The 18,021-nt window shown below is 36.8% G+C and overlaps 1 protein-coding gene across 1 annotated transcript; it reads left to right on the forward strand.

Moving 5' to 3' along the window:
- Window positions 1-257: 257 nt before the first annotated feature.
- On the forward strand, window positions 258-1,637 carry LOC115972407 (protein EXORDIUM-like). Its single transcript, XM_031092689.1, has one exon. It carries the CDS (start codon window positions 504-506, stop codon window positions 1,458-1,460), a length of 957 nt encoding a protein of 318 aa, XP_030948549.1. The 5' UTR covers window positions 258-503; the 3' UTR covers window positions 1,461-1,637.
- Window positions 1,638-18,021: the final 16,384 nt, after the last annotated feature.

Below are 18,021 nucleotides of genomic sequence, written 5' to 3' on the forward strand. Positions count from 1 at the left end.
ACACATACACATATATATATATATACACTTAGATTATTCAAAAATAAAATTTATATTTTATATATAAAAAAAATATCTTCTCCCTTTTTATTAAAAAAAAAAAAAAAAGCTATTTTTTTTTGTTGATGCGTGGAGACAAGTTTGCTGATATGTAGCGTGAGTCTCTCTTTTATTTTTGAAAATTAAAGGCAACGCGCTTGGGAGTACCGTTGAGGCCTCTCTTTTTCTTACTGGTCAAGTCGTAAAATCAGTAATAGCAAACCGTCTCTCATACGCTAACACTGTCTTTTTTTCTCTTTCTTTCTGAGCAAGTTCCTTCAATTTTTATTTATTAATCCAATTCAAAAAGTCACTTTTATGACCTCTATATATTGAGGTCTCTCCATCTCAGTCTCAAACCATTCACAATCACACAAAGCTATCTCTGCTTCTTCCTTCTCATCTCTTTACGAAGAAAAAAAAAATCCTTATTTCTTTCCTACACTGTTTTGAAAATTTTAAATATGGCCTCTTTTGTTTCCAGAACTTTCTTAAATCTACTATTGGTAGTATCATTGTTTCAAGTCTCTTTGGCTATGAGAAAGCTCAATGAGCTTGTGCAAGACCAGACCCAGCTCTTGTACCACAATGGCCCTCTTCTTTCTGGCAAAATCTCCATTAATCTCATTTGGTACGGAAAGTTCAAACCTTCCCAGAAAGCCATTGTCACTGATTTCATTACCTCCCTATCATCTTCACCACCCCAACAAACCGTGCAACCATCTGTTGCCGCGTGGTGGAAAACCACTGGGAAGTACTACCACCTCAAATCCAAGAAACCATCTTCATTTTCCCTCTATTTGGGCAAGCAAATGGTGGACGAGAGCTACAGATTGGGAAAGTCACTCACAAGCAAACAACTTGTGGAGTTGGCTTCAAAGGGTGACCAAAAGAACGCTATTAACGTTGTTCTCACTTCCTCAGATGTGGCTGTTGAGAATTTCTGTCTTAGCCGATGTGGGACTCATGGGTCTGCACTAGGCTCAAAGGGTGGTCACGTTAAGGGCAAGTACTCTAGGTTTGCTTACATCTGGGTCGGAAATTCTGAGACCCAATGCCCAGGCCAATGTGCTTGGCCATTCCACCAGCCCATCTATGGACCCCAGAGCCCACCCCTGGTTGCACCCAACAACGATGTGGGTCTAGATGGCATGATTATCAACCTGGCTAGTCTTTTGGCTGGGACAGTTACCAACCCATTTGGAAATGGTTACTTCCAGGGTCCAAAGGAGGCGCCTTTAGAAGCTGCATCGGCTTGTCCTGGGGTTTATGGCAAAGGAGCTTACCCTGGCTATGCTGGAGACTTGTTGGTGGATCCAACAACTGGTGCTAGCTACAATGCTCATGGTGCTAATGGGAGGAAGTATTTGGTTCCTGCTTTGTATGATCCTTCTACATCAACATGTTCAACTCTTGTTTGAGCAAAAAAAAGGAAGTGGATTAGTAAATCTAGAGCAGGGATTAGTGGAATGTATACGCTACTTAGGCAGATACTTTAATTCTTTATTTTTTTTTTGTTAGTATTGGTTTGCGGATTAATAAGAGCAAATTACTTTGGTTTGCTTCTTAATCAAATGACTACTTGCAAATTTTGTGTCTTTGCTTTTCTTCGCTGATGGGCTTTGCAGATTTTGTGAATTACTTCTAGATCTAGGAATGCTTAAAATCTATGGGAAGCCGACTGGTAAAGTTGTGAGGACATTTGCAAGATGGGGGGTATTAGCCCAATTAAGTACATATTAATCACTCCTATAAAGTTAGAACTTGTAGAAAACATAAAAGAGGAAAAAAAAAAAAAAAAAGGTATCTAAAATTCCCAGAGATTACGGGCTCCATTGGAGGTGATGGTCAATTTATCAGATGATATTGACGATGGTTAACAGGTTCTGTACAATTTTGTGTGGGTTTTATTTTCATTGATATTAAGTTCAAGGCTGTGAAGCTTTAAGACGAAAGTTATAAACAAAATAAATTGAATAAATAACTTAATTTCTTTCAATCATCCAAATGAAGCTTAATTATCCTCCACCGAACATCCTGTAAATTTAGCTTGCATATACTTATATTGTAATCGCATGTGTATGAACATTGAATCAAACCAAATGTATGACTTTGAAAGTTTCAGTAAATTTAAAGCTTCAAAAATAGATGAAACGAAAATGGAACATTGCTTCCAATTAATTTTGGAGTGTATAGAAAAAAAAAGAATTTTTTTTTGGAGTTTGGAGGCTTTTTTCCCGTTAGATAATGGAGCAACCAACTAATCCCAAAAAACGTTAATGAAAAAATAGAGAGCCAAAAACAAAAATTTGGCTTTATGAAAAGGGAAATGCTAATGAGTATACTTAGGGTACTGATTAAGAATCTAATTAAAAAAAGTTTTTATGAAAAAAGAAAAAAAAAACTGTAAGAACTCGATTTGTAACGATCCATAACAGTGTTGGATTCGTACGTAAAAAGGCTCAAATAATATCATTTGTAGAGCGTGGGTTTGAAAGGCTAAGTCTCAGTCATCAAACGGTGGGTTTTTCATGGTATTCATACTTGATTAAGTCATTTTCGCCCTAAGAGTCTTTTTCCTGGAGACGGGCTGGGAGGCTCTGGTTTTTGGCCATTTTTCCCAGTATGTACTCTGGATTGCTTACTTTTTCTTTTATACTCGCCTGCGTTCCTTATCCTTCGTCCACATGTAGGATCGACATTCCAAGACTGATACTTGTCCCATCAGCCTATACCCCAACCACTGGGGTGGTTGTAAAAGTTGGAGAGTATGGCTCTGTCAGGTGCAGAGTATTGAATGGCAGTAAGGGCAGCTTTCCCTGGTCGTTATACTTTCCAACGTACCCTTTTCTATGGACACAGATATTTTTAGATTTTTTCCCAAACTGTTTTCTATACCATTTTTGTCCTTCCTTCCTGTGAGATCTCGGACATGCCGAGGACTGAATCATCCTCGGCTGTGTCCCAAGACTATTTTGTACTTGTATTATCAATCCTGAGCTATTGCTCTTCTCGGCTCGGGCCTTTAGACCCCAATGAATAAATGGGCCAGAGCCACAAACTATTGGGCCCCATAATAGCCCCTCAAAATTCTGTTGTTCGACCTCTTGGTTGGGAGAGGAAGATTTTGGCAACGCCAAGCCTTTATTATGGCTCATTTAACTCTGTCTTTTATTAATACTGGTGTCTTTTTATCTACCCAGGAAACATACCGGACTACGAGACATTCCTATGAATTCATTCACAGTGTGTCCCTGCCGTTTGATTATCCGAAACGTACTTTTAATGACTTCTATTTATGAGACTATTTAATTTCGACAGTTTGTTGACGATGTGGGGAAGTGGAACGGGTACATTCTCGTTTACAGATTTTCTTGGAAATCTAGACAAATTAAATACCCTCTGTTTTGCCCTTCATATAAGAAGAGACGCAGGAGGCTATTTTTCTTGTACAAAGACCATTTTCATCCTTCTGAAATCTGAAACCCTTAACCTCATTCAGAGTTTACTTTACCCGCTAGTTACACCTTAGATTGCGATACGTTTCGAGATAGGAGTAAGTAATAAAGGAACCATACCCCTCCCAGAAACACCATACTCTTATGAAGCTCAAAATGGCTTGGTCAGGGCAGGGATGGCAGAGACTCAAGATCCTTCTTACCCTCCTTTCAGCCAAAATCCGAAACAGGGGCTCGTCGCGTCAAACTTTTGGCGCGACTGAGCTGGGATCACCCATTATCAGTACCAGCTGCTCTCTTACGAGCATAGCTAACATGAAACCAGTGTGTTAGGAGTCAGGACTGACGCAGGGACAAAGTATCCCTACTTCTTCCTCTCTTCCTTCACTGGTGCCTCCTTTTGCCTCTCTTTCTTCTTCTTTCCACCGCTAGATCCATCCTGGCACTTTTCCTTCTTCCTCTTCTTCTCCTCCTTCTTTCTCTTCTTCTCCTCCATCTTCTTCTGAAAAAGGTCCTCCTCTCAATATGGGCGCTACTGGGGCAGAGTTTGGAAGGATTTCGAAGACGAGTTTAAAAAGACATCTGACTGTTTACTTGTTATATTGTTGTTGTTTTCCTTTTATTATTTTTGTAATCCACCTTCTGTATAGGCTTGTTTAAGCTCTTCTTTGTACGTTGTAATATCTCTTTATATTAATAAAAGTCGTTATTGCTTTATTTCACAAATTCTATCTCTTTATGTCTGAAATGGTTATGCCGTGAGTAGACATATTATCTTGTGAATTTCTTTTTATTTTTACACTTTGACCGATGTCTAAGACCGAAATCTTAATTAATATAAAGATCTTGCTTTGTGTTTATAGACACTATCCGACTTAATATTATTGAATCGAATAAGTGATACTTAGGGTTGAAACCCCTATTAAGAAGAAAAAGAAAGGAACATTATAATGAGCTTATTGAGGCGGCCTGGCACAATACCGCCGACCTTAGAGCATAATACTTAGGGCCGAAATCCCTTATCAAAGAAAAATGCGCTATTATGAACTTACGAGTGCCATTCGGCACAATAATGCAAACTTGAACTAATGACACTTAGGGTCAAAACTCTTGCTAAGGAAAAGATATTATCACGACTCTAATAGAGTAGTTTGGCACGACAATGCCGACCTGTGAAAACAACACTTACCCCAAAATAGCCGAGATGACAACTGAATGCTTGGTGCGGTGCAGGAAGTAATCATCCGAAGACATATAACCCAAAAAATGAACAGCCCCTCCAGGTTGCTGAGTAATAGGACGTTTCACCATCTTCCTAACAACTTTAACAGTTTTAACCTTTTATGGTATTTGAGCCGAGGATTGAGTAACTTAGACTTTTTATTAAGTAGCCAACCTTACGAAATTCAGTTTTTCTTCCAAAACTCAGTTTTCTCATCTAAGTAGTTGGTTTCCCCATAGGTTTGAGTCTGAGGACCATACAATACCTTGGTTCTGTCCAAAACTCAGTTTTCTCATCTAAGTAGTTAGGTTCCCCATAGGTTTGAGTCCGAGGACCATACAATACCTTGGTTCTGTCCAAAACTCAGTTTTTCTCATCTAAGTAGTTGGTTTCCCCATAGGTTTGAGTCCGAGGACCATCCAATACCTTGATTCTGTCCAAAACTCAGTTTTTCTCATCTAAGTAGTTGGTTTTCCCATAGGTTTGAGTTCGAGGACCATACAATACCTTGATTCTGTCCAAAACTCAGTTTTCTCATCCAAGTAGTTGGTTTCCCTATAGGTTTGAGTTCAAGGACCATACAATACCTTGGTTCTGTCCAAAACTCAGTTTTTCTCATCCAAGTAGTTGGTTTCCCCATAGGTTTGAGTCCGAGGACCGTACAATACCTTGGTTCTGTTCAAAACTCAATTTTCTCATCTAAGTAGTTGGTTTCCCCATAGATTTGAGTCCGAAGACCGTACAATACCTTGGTTCTGTTCAAAACTTGATTTTGATATTGATATTAATAAGTAGTCGGGGGAAATAACCCCTCGGCTATGGCATGAGACCTTGGTTTTGAGGGAAATAGCTCTTCGGCCGAGCCCCTAGAACCATATGCGCGGCTGACACTACAAAGCGTAGCCCCTAATAAAGAAACATAGCCCCTAGTAGAACTTTACGCTAGAACACAACAACCGGCTGCTAGAAATGACAAGGGAACTGTCTCGACCTACCGCCTATGCCAACACACAAGCCTTCCCCACAGACGGCGCCAATTGTAAGGATTCGATTTGTAACGACCCATAACAGTGTTGGATTCGTACGTAAAAAGACCCAAACAATATCATTTGTAGAGTGTGGGTTTGAAAGGCTAGACCTTAGTCATCAGACGGTGGGTTTTTCATGGTATTCATACTTAATTAAGTCATTTTCGCCCTAGGAGTCTTTCTCCTGGAGGCGGGCTGGGAGGCTCTGGTTTTTGGCCATTTTTCCTAGCCTGTACTCTGGATTGCTAACTTTTCCTTTTATACTCGCCTGCGTTCCTTATTCTTTGTCCACGTGTAGGATCGGCATTCCAAGACTGATATTTGTCCCATCAGCCCATACCCAGAGTGGTTGGGGGTGGTTGTAAAAGCTGGAGAGTATGGCTCTGTCAGGTGCAGAGTATTAAATGGCAGTAAAGGCAGTTTTCCTTGGTCGTTATACTTTCCAGCGTACCCTTTTCTATGGACACAGATATTTTTAGATTTTTTCCCAAACTGTTTTCTATACCATTTTTGTCCTTCCTTCCTGTGAGATCTCGGACATGTTGAGGACTGAATCGTCCTCGGCTGTGTCCCAAGGCTATTTTGTACTTGTATTACCAATCCTGAGCTATTGCTCTTCTCGGCTCGGGCCTTTAGACCCCAATGAATAAATGGGCCAGGGCCACAAACTATTGGGCCCCACAAAAACAATTTATGTTTTGACGATTTTTTTTATTTTCCATAAAAATGATGTCAAAATTTTTCTAAAATGAATTTTTTATCAGTGCCTTAAAGATACTCGTTAGCATGACCCGAAAATGAAAATATCCGAAAGTTTTAGTAAATTTAAAGCTTCAAAAATAGATGAAACGAAAATGGAACATTGCTTCCAATTAATTTTGGAGTAAAAAAAAAAAAATTATTTTGGAGTTTGGAGGCTTTTTCCCGTTAGATAATGGAGCAACCAACTAATTCCGACAACGTTAATGAAAAAACGAGAGCCAAAAACAAAAATTTGGCTTTATGAAAATATATTTTCATAAAGCCAACAAATATGATATAGGAAAAGGATTTCAATGAGACTTTATGAAAATATCCAACAACTTCTGGTTTTTTTTTTTTTTTTTTGATAAGCCAACAACTTCTGGTTGAACAAATAATAGACGTGGGCTTTTCCCATGTTTAAAGATGTGCCTTACAGCTATACGGATGCTTTATTTTGAAAAGGGGTGGAACACTTTCTGAAATTACTCAGACCAAGGGACCTATCATCTATATGGGTAGCCGAAACTTTACGCTGAGATCAATTATAGTGATAATTGTGGGACTTTTTTTTTTTTTTTTTAATAAATTTATTTTTAAGCTTACAACAAATGAAGAAAGTAGATTCGATCAGTTGAATCCACTTCCTACTCACAAGGCACAAACATGGAAGAAACTAAGAATTCATCTTTAGGAGTCAAGGCAAAATGAAAAAACAATTATCATTCAAGAATAAAATATCTACTAAATTAAAGATTAAACAAATACAGGAAATTCAAATCAGTATATTTTTAATATTAAGAAAATATAATTAAAAGAAAAAATAATCTTCTATAAAAATAAAACTAGATGTCCTTTTCAAAAAAAAAAAAAAAATTGACGTTTTTTTCATCATGAAAGTCGTATATACGATTGATTTTATATGCTAGCAATTACCTCTCTCCTAATTATCAAAATGTCAAAAGAAAAAAAAAATCCTTTTGTGGGGTCCAATAATTTGTGGCCCTGACCCTTTTTTACATTGGGGTCCAAGGCCCGAGCCGAGGAAGGTTATAGTCGAGGATAGGTAATAAAAATCCAAACAGTCTTGAGACACAGCCGATGATGATTCTGTCCTCGGCATATCTGAGGTCTCCTTGGAAGGAAGGGCAAAAAGGGTATAGAAACAGTTTGAGAAAAAATCTAAAATATCTAGGTCAATAAAGAAGGGTACGCTGGATAGTATAACGACCAAGGACAAAGGGAAAGCTGCCCTTACTGCCATTCAATACTCTGCACCTGACAGAGCCATACTCTTCAGTTTTTACAACCACCCCCAATCACTCTGGGTATGGCCTGATGGGACAAGTATCAGTCCTGGAAAGTCGAACCCACACGTGGGCGTTGGATAAGGGATACAGGCTAGTATAAAAGGAAAAAGAAGCAATCCAGAGATAAAGTTAGGAAAAATGGCCAAAAACGAGAGCCTCCCAGCCCGTCTCCTAGAGAAAAACTCCAAGAGCGAACACGATTTAATTATGTATGAACACCACGAAAAATCCACTGTCTGGTAACCAAGGCCTAACCTTTCAAACCCACGCTCTATAAATGATTTTGTTTGAGCCTTTTTACGTGCGAACCCAATATCATTTCGGGTCGTTACAAATCGTGTCCTTACACCTTTCAATATACAAAATTAAAGAGTCTATTAGAAAATCATATTCTATTTTTTTTGGGAACGCTATAGGCATAGTGTCATAAATATAATCATATTTGAATTAAAAAAAAAAAAAAAAAAAACAGAACAAACACACCTCATTTGAGCTACGTAACATATAATATATATATATATATATATTTTTTTTTTTGAGGAACCATTAACCATAAGAATGGGTAGGGGGACCAAATTATTTTTTGGGTTCTCTAGACCAATTTTCAATTTTGGTTGGGTTGCAAGGGTGGGGTATAAATAGATGTATTCTCCAACTTAATTTAAAATACTTTGCCTGTATAGTAGAATTCTCCTACATTAAGGCATATAAAAAGTAAAGTTTTTTTTTTTTTGGTGGAGAATGTAAAGTTTGCTATTTAATTAGCCTAAAATTAATTAATTTTGTATACTTATACCTCATAAAACTATTATTATACTCAAATGAGTCATGAAATACCGTAATATACTATAATACTATATTTGATAAAGTATATTGCTTTGAACACCCACTAAATACAATGAATGAAACTGGTATGGTAATCTCCATCCTTGCTTGGCTTGCATTGCTAAGTTTAAGAGCATGAATATCGAAATCCAATTCCCTGACTCTCGTTTGAGTTTTGACTAACACATTTTGGACTATTTCTTCCAATTTTTTTCCTTGGAAATCTTTTAGATAAAAAAGACTTACAAAACTTTTGTTACAACTTATCATGTAGTGAGTTGTCAATGGTGAGTTTTCCTTTTCGCTTCCATTTGTCCCCCACCAAAACCTTTCCGTCAAGGAATTAAGTTCACGACGCTGTGTCTTGAGAAGTTTAAAGCATGACATATTGTAAAGTGTCAATGGCTTGAACCACATATTTTACTAGGATCTCCCTTCTTGCTCTTGAAAGTGTCTAATCTTACCTTCAACTAATTTTCTCTGCAAGGCAAAAAGGCCTCCATCACAAAGTAAGAGTAGGTATGGAGAGATAATGAATCGCCTTGCCTTATACCTTTAGATGGCTTAATATATCATCTTGATGAATGAATACCTCATATATATGATGTGGTACTGTGGTAGTCACACATTCCTTAATGAGATCCACTCATAACAAATCAAAACACAATTTAATTAGTTCTTTCTCAAACAATTCCACTTCACTGCTCTGCTCATATGCAAGACCACAATTATCGAATCATATATATATTATATTATATTAAAGTTGAAGCACATAGAATTGTGTCATGTATGAATTTAATTTTTTAATTATGTTGCATGTATTTCCCACTTATTGCAAAAATTGAGGAGTATATTAAATTTATGTTATAGGTGACACAAATTTTTGTAAAAGAATTATTTTTTTTTAATATAAGAATTCTATAGTAAATTAAAATTTTTACTTCTAAAATTTTTATTCATTTTAAGACAATTAGACAACTCATATTTTTATAAAATGGACTCTAAAACATAACACACTAACCAACCTTGTAAAGTAGACATAATAAAATAAAACAAAATATCAAACCTGAGATGTTGAGGATACAATAAACAAAGAATTTGATGCCTAGAGAATTCCCTATATTTTAAATGAGTTTCAATTTGTACTGAATATTATTCCATCACTTTTATAAATTTGTAAATGTGTAATACTTTCAGGTTTCGATATATTTAAAACTATTTGGGTTTAGTAATGTGTGTCCTTAGGAAATAAATTAGTAAACCATTTATAAAAAAAAAATTTATGAAAAAATGAAAGAAATTAACAATTTTTTTGACAGTTTTTTCAATTTTTCATAAAATGTTTCAAAAAATAAAGGCTAAAATGTAAAATTGACCCTCTAACTTTTACCTTTTGTTATTTCAATCCTGTAAGTTTTAGTTTTGTCATTTTAGTTTTCTAGGTTTCAAATTTTGTCAATTTAGTCTTCCGTTAGGACTCTGTTAAGTGCTATCGTCTACTAGCCAAAACGACCCAATTTTGGACTCTTTTTTATTTTTATTTTTATTTTTATAAAATTTCTTAATTAAAAAAATAGCTGAAAACGTTAATTACCCAAAAAAAAAAAAAAAAAAAAAAAAAAAAAAAGAAAAAAAGAAACTTAGGGGAACAACGTCGTCCCCTGCCAATTGAAAAGAATCTTAAATTTTCCAAATGTTATACTTTGAGAAGTGAGAATGCAAAACAAACACGCAAAATTAATAAAATTTAATCAAAACCTATTTCAAAACTGCCTAGAAGAACCATAAAAATGTTACCTTTAATAATACCTTGATTGTTATCTCTGGCTTCATAGGCTTACCAGCACCCAACAAAATCAAAGAAAAGATAGTGTACGGAATGAGAAACCCAAGCACAAAAGCAAGAACAAGGAACGATGAAGAAGACCCTTTACATGCTCTTCATCTTCAAGAAGATCACATTGGTCCTTCCATGTCTTCTGACATCTTCTCCCTTTCCCTATCTCTCACTCTCTCTTTCTCCCTCTTTCTTTCTCGGTTTCCCCCTTAGTCCCTCAGCCCCTTAACTTTTTTCTCAGAGAAATCGGTTTCAAGATGTGAGGCTAGGTATCGTATTGGTGGGTGGGGGTGGGGGTTTTTTATTTTATTTGATCTATACTACTATTTAAGGGGCTTTCTTTGTTTGGATTCCACATTTTTCATCCCTAAGATACCCTCATCATATCCACTTACAAGTTTTCAACTACTAGGGATAGATATGTAAATTAAAACTCCTACACTTTAAAACCATAAACTCACGTACGCTTTGCAGTTTCTATCGCACTTTCTCTCTCTCATTCTTCTTCAGATTGAAGACATTTAGTTTAGCTCTACATCTTCCTTTTTTTTTTCTTCAGATTAAAGACATTTACTGTCAGAGGTTTCAACATATTTTCAGGTTCTATCTTTTGCAAGTTCCTCTTTGTTTTCTTTTCTTTTGTTTATAATTGATTTTCTTTAAGTTCTACTTTTTTTATTTCCTTATATGTATCACGTTAATTCTCTTTTTTTTTTTTTTTAAATGTAATTTTGAAATAAATGGTTCCTTTATATATTCTACCATTGTACTTCTTAATGAATTGTCATTTCATGTTGTAGGTATTGTGATCCAAAGACAGGGCTGCCTTATGCTACAAAAGAAGCATTCAAAATCATTCGTACGTAAACAGTTAAACAGTATGGCTTCCCTTATCTCCTTTAGTAGCCTTTGTTTACATCTATACTACTATTTAAGGGGTTTTCTCTGTTTGGATTCCACATTTTTCATGCCTAAGATACCCTCATCATACCCACTTACAAGTTTTCAATTACTAGGGATAGATATGTAAATTAAAACTCCTACACTTTAAAACTACAAACTCACGTACGCTTTGCAGTTTCTATCTCACTTTCTCTCTCTCATTCTTCTTCAGATTGAAGACATTTAGTTTAGCTCTACATCCTCCTTTCTTTTTCTTCAGATTAAAGACATTTACTGTCAGAGGCTTCAACGAATTTTCAGGTTCTATATTTTGCAAGTTCCTCTTTGTTTTCTTTTCTTTTGTTTATAATTGACTTTCTTTAAGTTCTACTTTTTTTTTTCTTATATGTATCACGTTAATTCTTTTTTTTTTTCTTCTTTTTTTTCTTTTTTAAAATGTAATTTTAAAATAAATGGTTCCCTCATATACTCTACCATTATACTTCTTAACGAATTATCATTTCATGTTGTAGGTATTGTGATCCAAAGACAGGGCTGCCTTATGCTACAAAAGAAGCATTCAAAATCATTCGTAAACAGTTAAACAGTATGGCTTCCCTTACCTCCTTTAATAGCATTTGTTTACATTTTATTTAAAAAATTTGAATTGAAATAAAAATAGTTACATATAAATGATCAATTACTATTTCCTTCTCCTTCCTCACTTTACTTTTTTTTTTTTTCCTTCTTCATATTTTTTTTTTCTTTTTAAGAAAGTTTTATTTTTTTATTTTTATTTTTACCATCATTGTATATGTTTTTGGCGTTAAATTTTTTTATTTAGGTATGTAGCAACCTTGAGTTCTACATTTTTTTTTTTTAATGTATCACGTTAACTATCCTTTTTTTTTTTTTGGTTAAAAATGTAATTTTGAAATGTTGGTGGTGACTGAATGTATATGTTTTTGGCGTTAAATTTTTTTATTTAGGTATGTAGCAACCTTGAGTTCTACCTTTTTTTTTTTTTTTTTTTTTTTTTTTATTTTTTTTTTATATGTATCACGTTAACTCTCTTTTTTTTTTTTTTTTTTTTTTTTTTTTTCTTTTTCTAAAATTTTTTTTTTTTTGAAATGTTGGTGGTGACTGAATAATTTTAAACGTGAGTAAGGAAAGTGAAGTTTAAAAAAAAAAAAAAATCTTGATAAAAGAAAAAAGAAAAAAAAAAGAAGAGAGAGAGAGAGAGAGAGAGAGAGAGAGAACGTGAGGTGAGTTTGCTTTGAAAACTAACAGAAAGTTGTCCTATTTTGTAGGGAGTTAGATATGTATCTTTATTCTGAACAATTTTATTAGGATTTTCAGGAAAAATAATCTCATCAAAATTTAAATCAAACACAAACTCTAACAAACTTAAGTTGTTATCTTTAATAACATGCACGCTAACGTTGGTTTGTTAATTAAAGTTTTATTTTTTATTTTTTATTATTTATTATTATAAAAATACTTGGTTTAATCCTAATTCTTTTATCTCTCTCAGGTTCACGTACACACAAACTTTTTGGATTGTATTGAGGAGTCATTGGAATGGAATATTAGATAAGTTCGGGTGAGAGACTTTACAAGAATTATTATATGTATTAAACCTCACATAAAGTGGTTGCTATCTAAGAAACTGTTGTAAAAAAATTTCTTTTGTAATAGAAACTATATTTCTTTTGTATACAATTATCGTATATCTCTTGCCATAAAATTTTCAATTTAAGCTTTTATTTACTTATGTTATGGATGTGTAGTAAATGACTAAATTTTAGGATTAAAAAAACTACATTTTAGGAATAGACAAAAAATGATAACTGTCATACATAAAATTTGAAAAAAAAAAAAAACAACATCAACAACACCAAAAAGGTAAAAAAAAAAAAAAGAAAAAAGAAAAAAAGAGGAAAACTTGAGATGTTTAACGGTGGGATAGAAAGTGGGATTTTTTAAAAATAGTACATAGATAGAACGTGGGATATTTTTAAACGTGTAGTTAATGGAAGGAAATACTTGCTTCCCCCTTTCTATGTACTATTTTAAAATCCCACTAACACCAATAAACTTTAGCATTTTATTTTCTTTCAAAATCAAATATTTTAGTGCCTAAATATAAGGATATGGATGGAGAAATTGTAGTAGTAGTTTTATTGTAGGAGTCTTTTTTTTTTCCAAAATATGGAAGAGATTTTTTTAAAAAAAAGAGAAAAAAGAGAGAGGAAAACATGAGATACACATGAGCCTATGTTTAGTACCAACATAACCAAAAACACAAATTTGCCATCAGTATTCAATACCACACTGCCTAAAAAACCAATTAAGCTTTATAAATCAATTAATAAATGATCTTAGACAATTATGGAATGTAACAAATTCTCAATATTGAAAAGCTTACCAAAAGATAGTAATGCCATTTCATGAACCGATAGTATATCCACCGGAGAGGAACAAAAATTACATAGAACTAGCCTCTGAGCACGCTCTCACGTGCGTGCTCAGAGGCTCTTCTATTTTTTTGGGTAAGGGTTAATTTAAAGCATTTATTATAATTTGGGATTAATACATTTTTCAATCACAAAAAAACCTAGGGGTGTGATGAAAAAATTATTTCACCTGCAGATAGGGTCACACCAATTCCTCACCTTAATCTTTTAAATTTCCCTAAAATTTAGCATTTTATTTTCTTTCAAAATCAGATATGTTAGTGCCTAAATATAAGGATATGGATGGAGAAATTATAGTAGTAGTTTTATTGTAGGAGTCTTTTTTTTGTTTTTTTTTTTCCAAAATATGGAAGAGATTTAAAAAAAAAAAAAAAAAGAGGAAAACGTGAGATACACATGAGCCTATGTTTAGTACCAATATAACCAAAAACACAAATTTGCCATCAGTATTCAATACCCCACTGCCTAAAAAACCAATTAAGCTTTATAAATCAATAAATAAATGATCTCAGGCAATTATGGAATATAAAAAATTCTCAATATTGTAAAGCTTACCAAAAGATAGTAATGCCATTTCATGAACCAATAGTATATCCACCGGAGAGGAACAAAAATTACATAGAACTAGCCTCTGAGCACGCATGCTCAGAGACTCTTCTATTTGTTAGGTAAGAGTTAATTTAAAGTGTAAGGACACGATTCCTGCGCGGCCCAGTGACATTTTTGGGTTCACGCGGGAGAGATCCCTCACAATACAATTTGTAGAGAGTGGGCTTGAAAAGCTTGGGCTTGGTCACGGGACGATGGTCCGGTCTGGATTTCAGAGAGGTCCCTGTGGAAAGTGGACTGGGCCTAAACGTTTAAAGCCCCGCCGTGCTGCCACTTCTGAGAATGGGCTCCTCGGACTTGATCCGAGGACCTTGTGGTCCTTCCGGCTTCCAACGGAGGACCTTCTCTATTCTCTGCATGGATCGTTCCGGCGATCTTATTCATGAAGTCTTTCTCTTTTTCTCCCCCCCCCCACTAGATTCACTTACTTCTCCTTTTATACTAGCGTGCGTTCGATGTCCTTCGTCCACGTGTAGGGTCAGTCTTTACAAATACTGACATTGGTCCCATCAGTCTAATCCCGGAATTGTTGGGGATGACTTGATAAAGCTGCAGAGTACGGTTCTGTCAGGCATTGGGCCTTATCCAGAAAGGTATTTAGGGTAATCGCCCCAAGGTATTTTGGATTTCCTCCCGAATTTGTCCCTTTATTCTGGGGGGATTATGGGCCTGCCGAGGACTAGACTGTCCTCGGCTGCCTCCCAAAATTGGTCTGTGCTCTGCGTCATGGAGCTTGGGCTACAATTCTCCTCGGATTGGGCCCTCGGACTCTCTAAGGGTGAATGGGCCTGGTCCACGAATTGTTGGGCCCCACAATAGCCCCTCAAAACCCTTCTATCCGAATTCCGGATTGGAAAGGAGGGTTTTGGCAAACCCGGGCCCTTAATATGGCCCATTTAGCTTGATCCCGCATTTATGTGAGCGGTTTCCCAGGAAGTTAGGCGGTTTTTGAGGGATTCCTTTTAATCCGCTCGGAATCTGCTCCTGCCGCTTGGATGTCCCAGACGCGCCCTTAATGAATCCCCTTAACGAGGCTCATTTATATCCGGCGGCTCATTTGATAAGGTGGAGAAGTGAAACGGACGCCTCTTTTTTCTTCAGATTCTTTGGGAAAGTTGAATACATTTAATGCCATCCGTTCTGCTCTTCCTATAAGTAGGCAAGCAGGAGGCCATCACTTTCGTACTAACCCCCTTCCCTTCTTATGAGATCACGACAAATGATGAAGAAATCATGCCCCTCCTCTAGACACCATATTCTGATAAAACTTGAAATGGCTCGATCAGGGCAAGGGTGGCGCAGACTTAAGATCCGTCCCGCCTCTCTTTTAGCCAAAATCCGAAGCAGGGGCTCATCACGCCGAACTCTTGGCGTGACTGAGTCGAGAATACCCAATATCAGCACCACCCGGCTCCTCATGAGCGTACCTAATATGGCACCAACGTGTTAGGAGTCAGGGCTGAGGCAGGGGCTAAGTGCTTCTGCTTCTCCCTCTTTTGCTCCTCGGTGCCCTCCTCCACCTTCTTCTTATAGTCTTCCTCAGCACCAGTTCCGTCTTGGTGCCTTCCCTTTTCCCTCTTTTGTTCCTTTTCTTTCTTTTCATCCCTACTCTCTTCTTCTCCTCCTTCTTTACTCATGTCCTCCATCTTCCTCATTCATCTCCTCCATCTTCTTCAATTCTTCTTCCTTCTCCTTCAATTCTTCTTCCTTCTCCTTCAGTTCTTCTCCCTTGTTCTTCATCCTTTTCCGAAGGAGGTTCTTGTCACGATATGAGCAATGTTGAGACAGAGACTGAAGAGACCTTGAAGATGAGTTTAGAAGAAGCCTGACTGTTTACTTCTCTGTACTGCGAGTGTTATCGTTGCTTTAGCAGTTCTTCTTTTGTATAGGCTTGTTTGAGCCCTTTTTCGTACATTGTAATAATCTCTTATATTAATAAAAGTGTTTACTATTTCATTTTGCATATTCCGTTTATGTTTTTGTATATTGGTAAACGCTGCTCGGCTCAATGAGAAAGTATCTAAAACCGATGACAACTAAGACCAAAATACTTGATAATAAAAAGATGTTGCCATAACTTTAATATAAGTGTTTGGCCCAATAAGGCCGACCAGTGAAAAGTAATAATTACCATGCTGGCCGAGGAGAGAACTGGAGGTTTGATGCCGTGTTTGGGTCCGAGGACCATGCAAGGCCTTGACTCTATCCAAAACTCGTAATAATAATAGTTTTTATACTTGGTTTCCCCATAGGCTTGAGTCCGAGGACCATGCAAGGCCTTGGTTCAGTCCAAAACTTGTAATAATAATAGTTTTTATACTTGGTTTCCCCATAGGCTTGAGTCCGAGGACCATGCAAGGCCTTGGTTCAGTCCAAAACTTGTAATAATAATAGTTTTTATACTTGGTTTCCCCATAGGCTTGAGTCCGAGGACCATGCAAGGCCTTGGTTCAGTCCAAAACTTATAATAATAATAGTTTTTATACTTGGTTTCCCCATAGGCTTGAGTCCGAGGACCATGCAAGGCCTTGGTTCAGTCCAAAACTTGTAATAATAATAGTTTTTATACTTGGTTTCCCCATAGGCTTGAGTCCGAGGACCATGCAAGGCCTTGGTTCAGTCCAAAACTTATAATAATAATAGTTTTTATACTTGGTTTCCCCATAGGCTTGAGTCCGAGGACCATGCAAGGCCTTGTAATAATAATAGTTTTTATACTTGGTTTCCCCATAGGCTTGAGTCCGAGGACCATGCAAGGCCTTGGTTCAGTCCAAAACTTATAATAATAATAGTTTTTATACTTGGTTTCCCCATAGGCTTGAGTCCGAGGACCATGCAAGGCCTTGGTTCTGTTTCATTCCCTCTCCTTAGGTACCCCGTACGCAGCCGGGCAGGAGGTTGTCCCTGGCATTAGTTATTACCCGGCGTGGGCCGTAGTCCGTGGGCTATCATGTAGCAGGGGCATGGGCCGCGAATTTTCTAGGCCCACAGATCAGGAGATATTTCCATAGTCTTTGGCCACGCGGCACTTTTGGGTGTCCCGATGTTCGAGGTGCACCTCCACGAGGCTCCTTTAGTCTTGTCGTTGCAGAGGTTTGTTGGAAGTCGAGCTGGAGACGTTTTGTCTGTAGCGTTCCTTGGGAAGCTGCGCTAATTAAATGCCACCACCCTATCTCCTCAAATAAATAAGAGAGCAAGTTTCTTTGCCTAGGCACCAGCTCCTTAGTCTCCTCCTTCAGCTCCCTTCCGCAGTAAGTCATGTTTGAGACGAGGGTCGGGGAAGAAAAACTCTCTCCGCCGCAAAGGCGCCACGTTCTCCTAAGGCTCAGAAGAGTGATATACGGGCAACGAAGGCGTAGATTCAAAGAGATATTCCCTTATGACAGAGGGGAGAGGGTGTTTCCCACGCTTTTAGTCAAAATCCGAAGCAGGTTCTGGTTATGCCAGATTTTTGGTATGTCCGAAGAAGGAATTTCCACCATCAGCACTGTCTACCTTGTAGCCGGCAAATTTCTGCGGGGGCTCCCCAACTTCCGGCTCCCTGCACCTTCTTTGTAGATGGTGTTAGCCTGAGGTCAGGTTCTTTTGCTGCC

The sequence above is a fragment of the Quercus lobata genome, chromosome 12 (assembly GCF_001633185.2).
Source record: "Quercus lobata isolate SW786 chromosome 12, ValleyOak3.0 Primary Assembly, whole genome shotgun sequence".
NCBI classification, from domain to species: domain Eukaryota; kingdom Viridiplantae; phylum Streptophyta; class Magnoliopsida; order Fagales; family Fagaceae; genus Quercus; species Quercus lobata.

Excerpts from the sequence above, each read along its gene's own strand:
- LOC115972407 (XM_031092689.1), top strand. The coding sequence starts at position 504 with ATGGCCTCTTTTGTTTCCAGAACTTTCTTAAATCTACTATTGGTAGTA.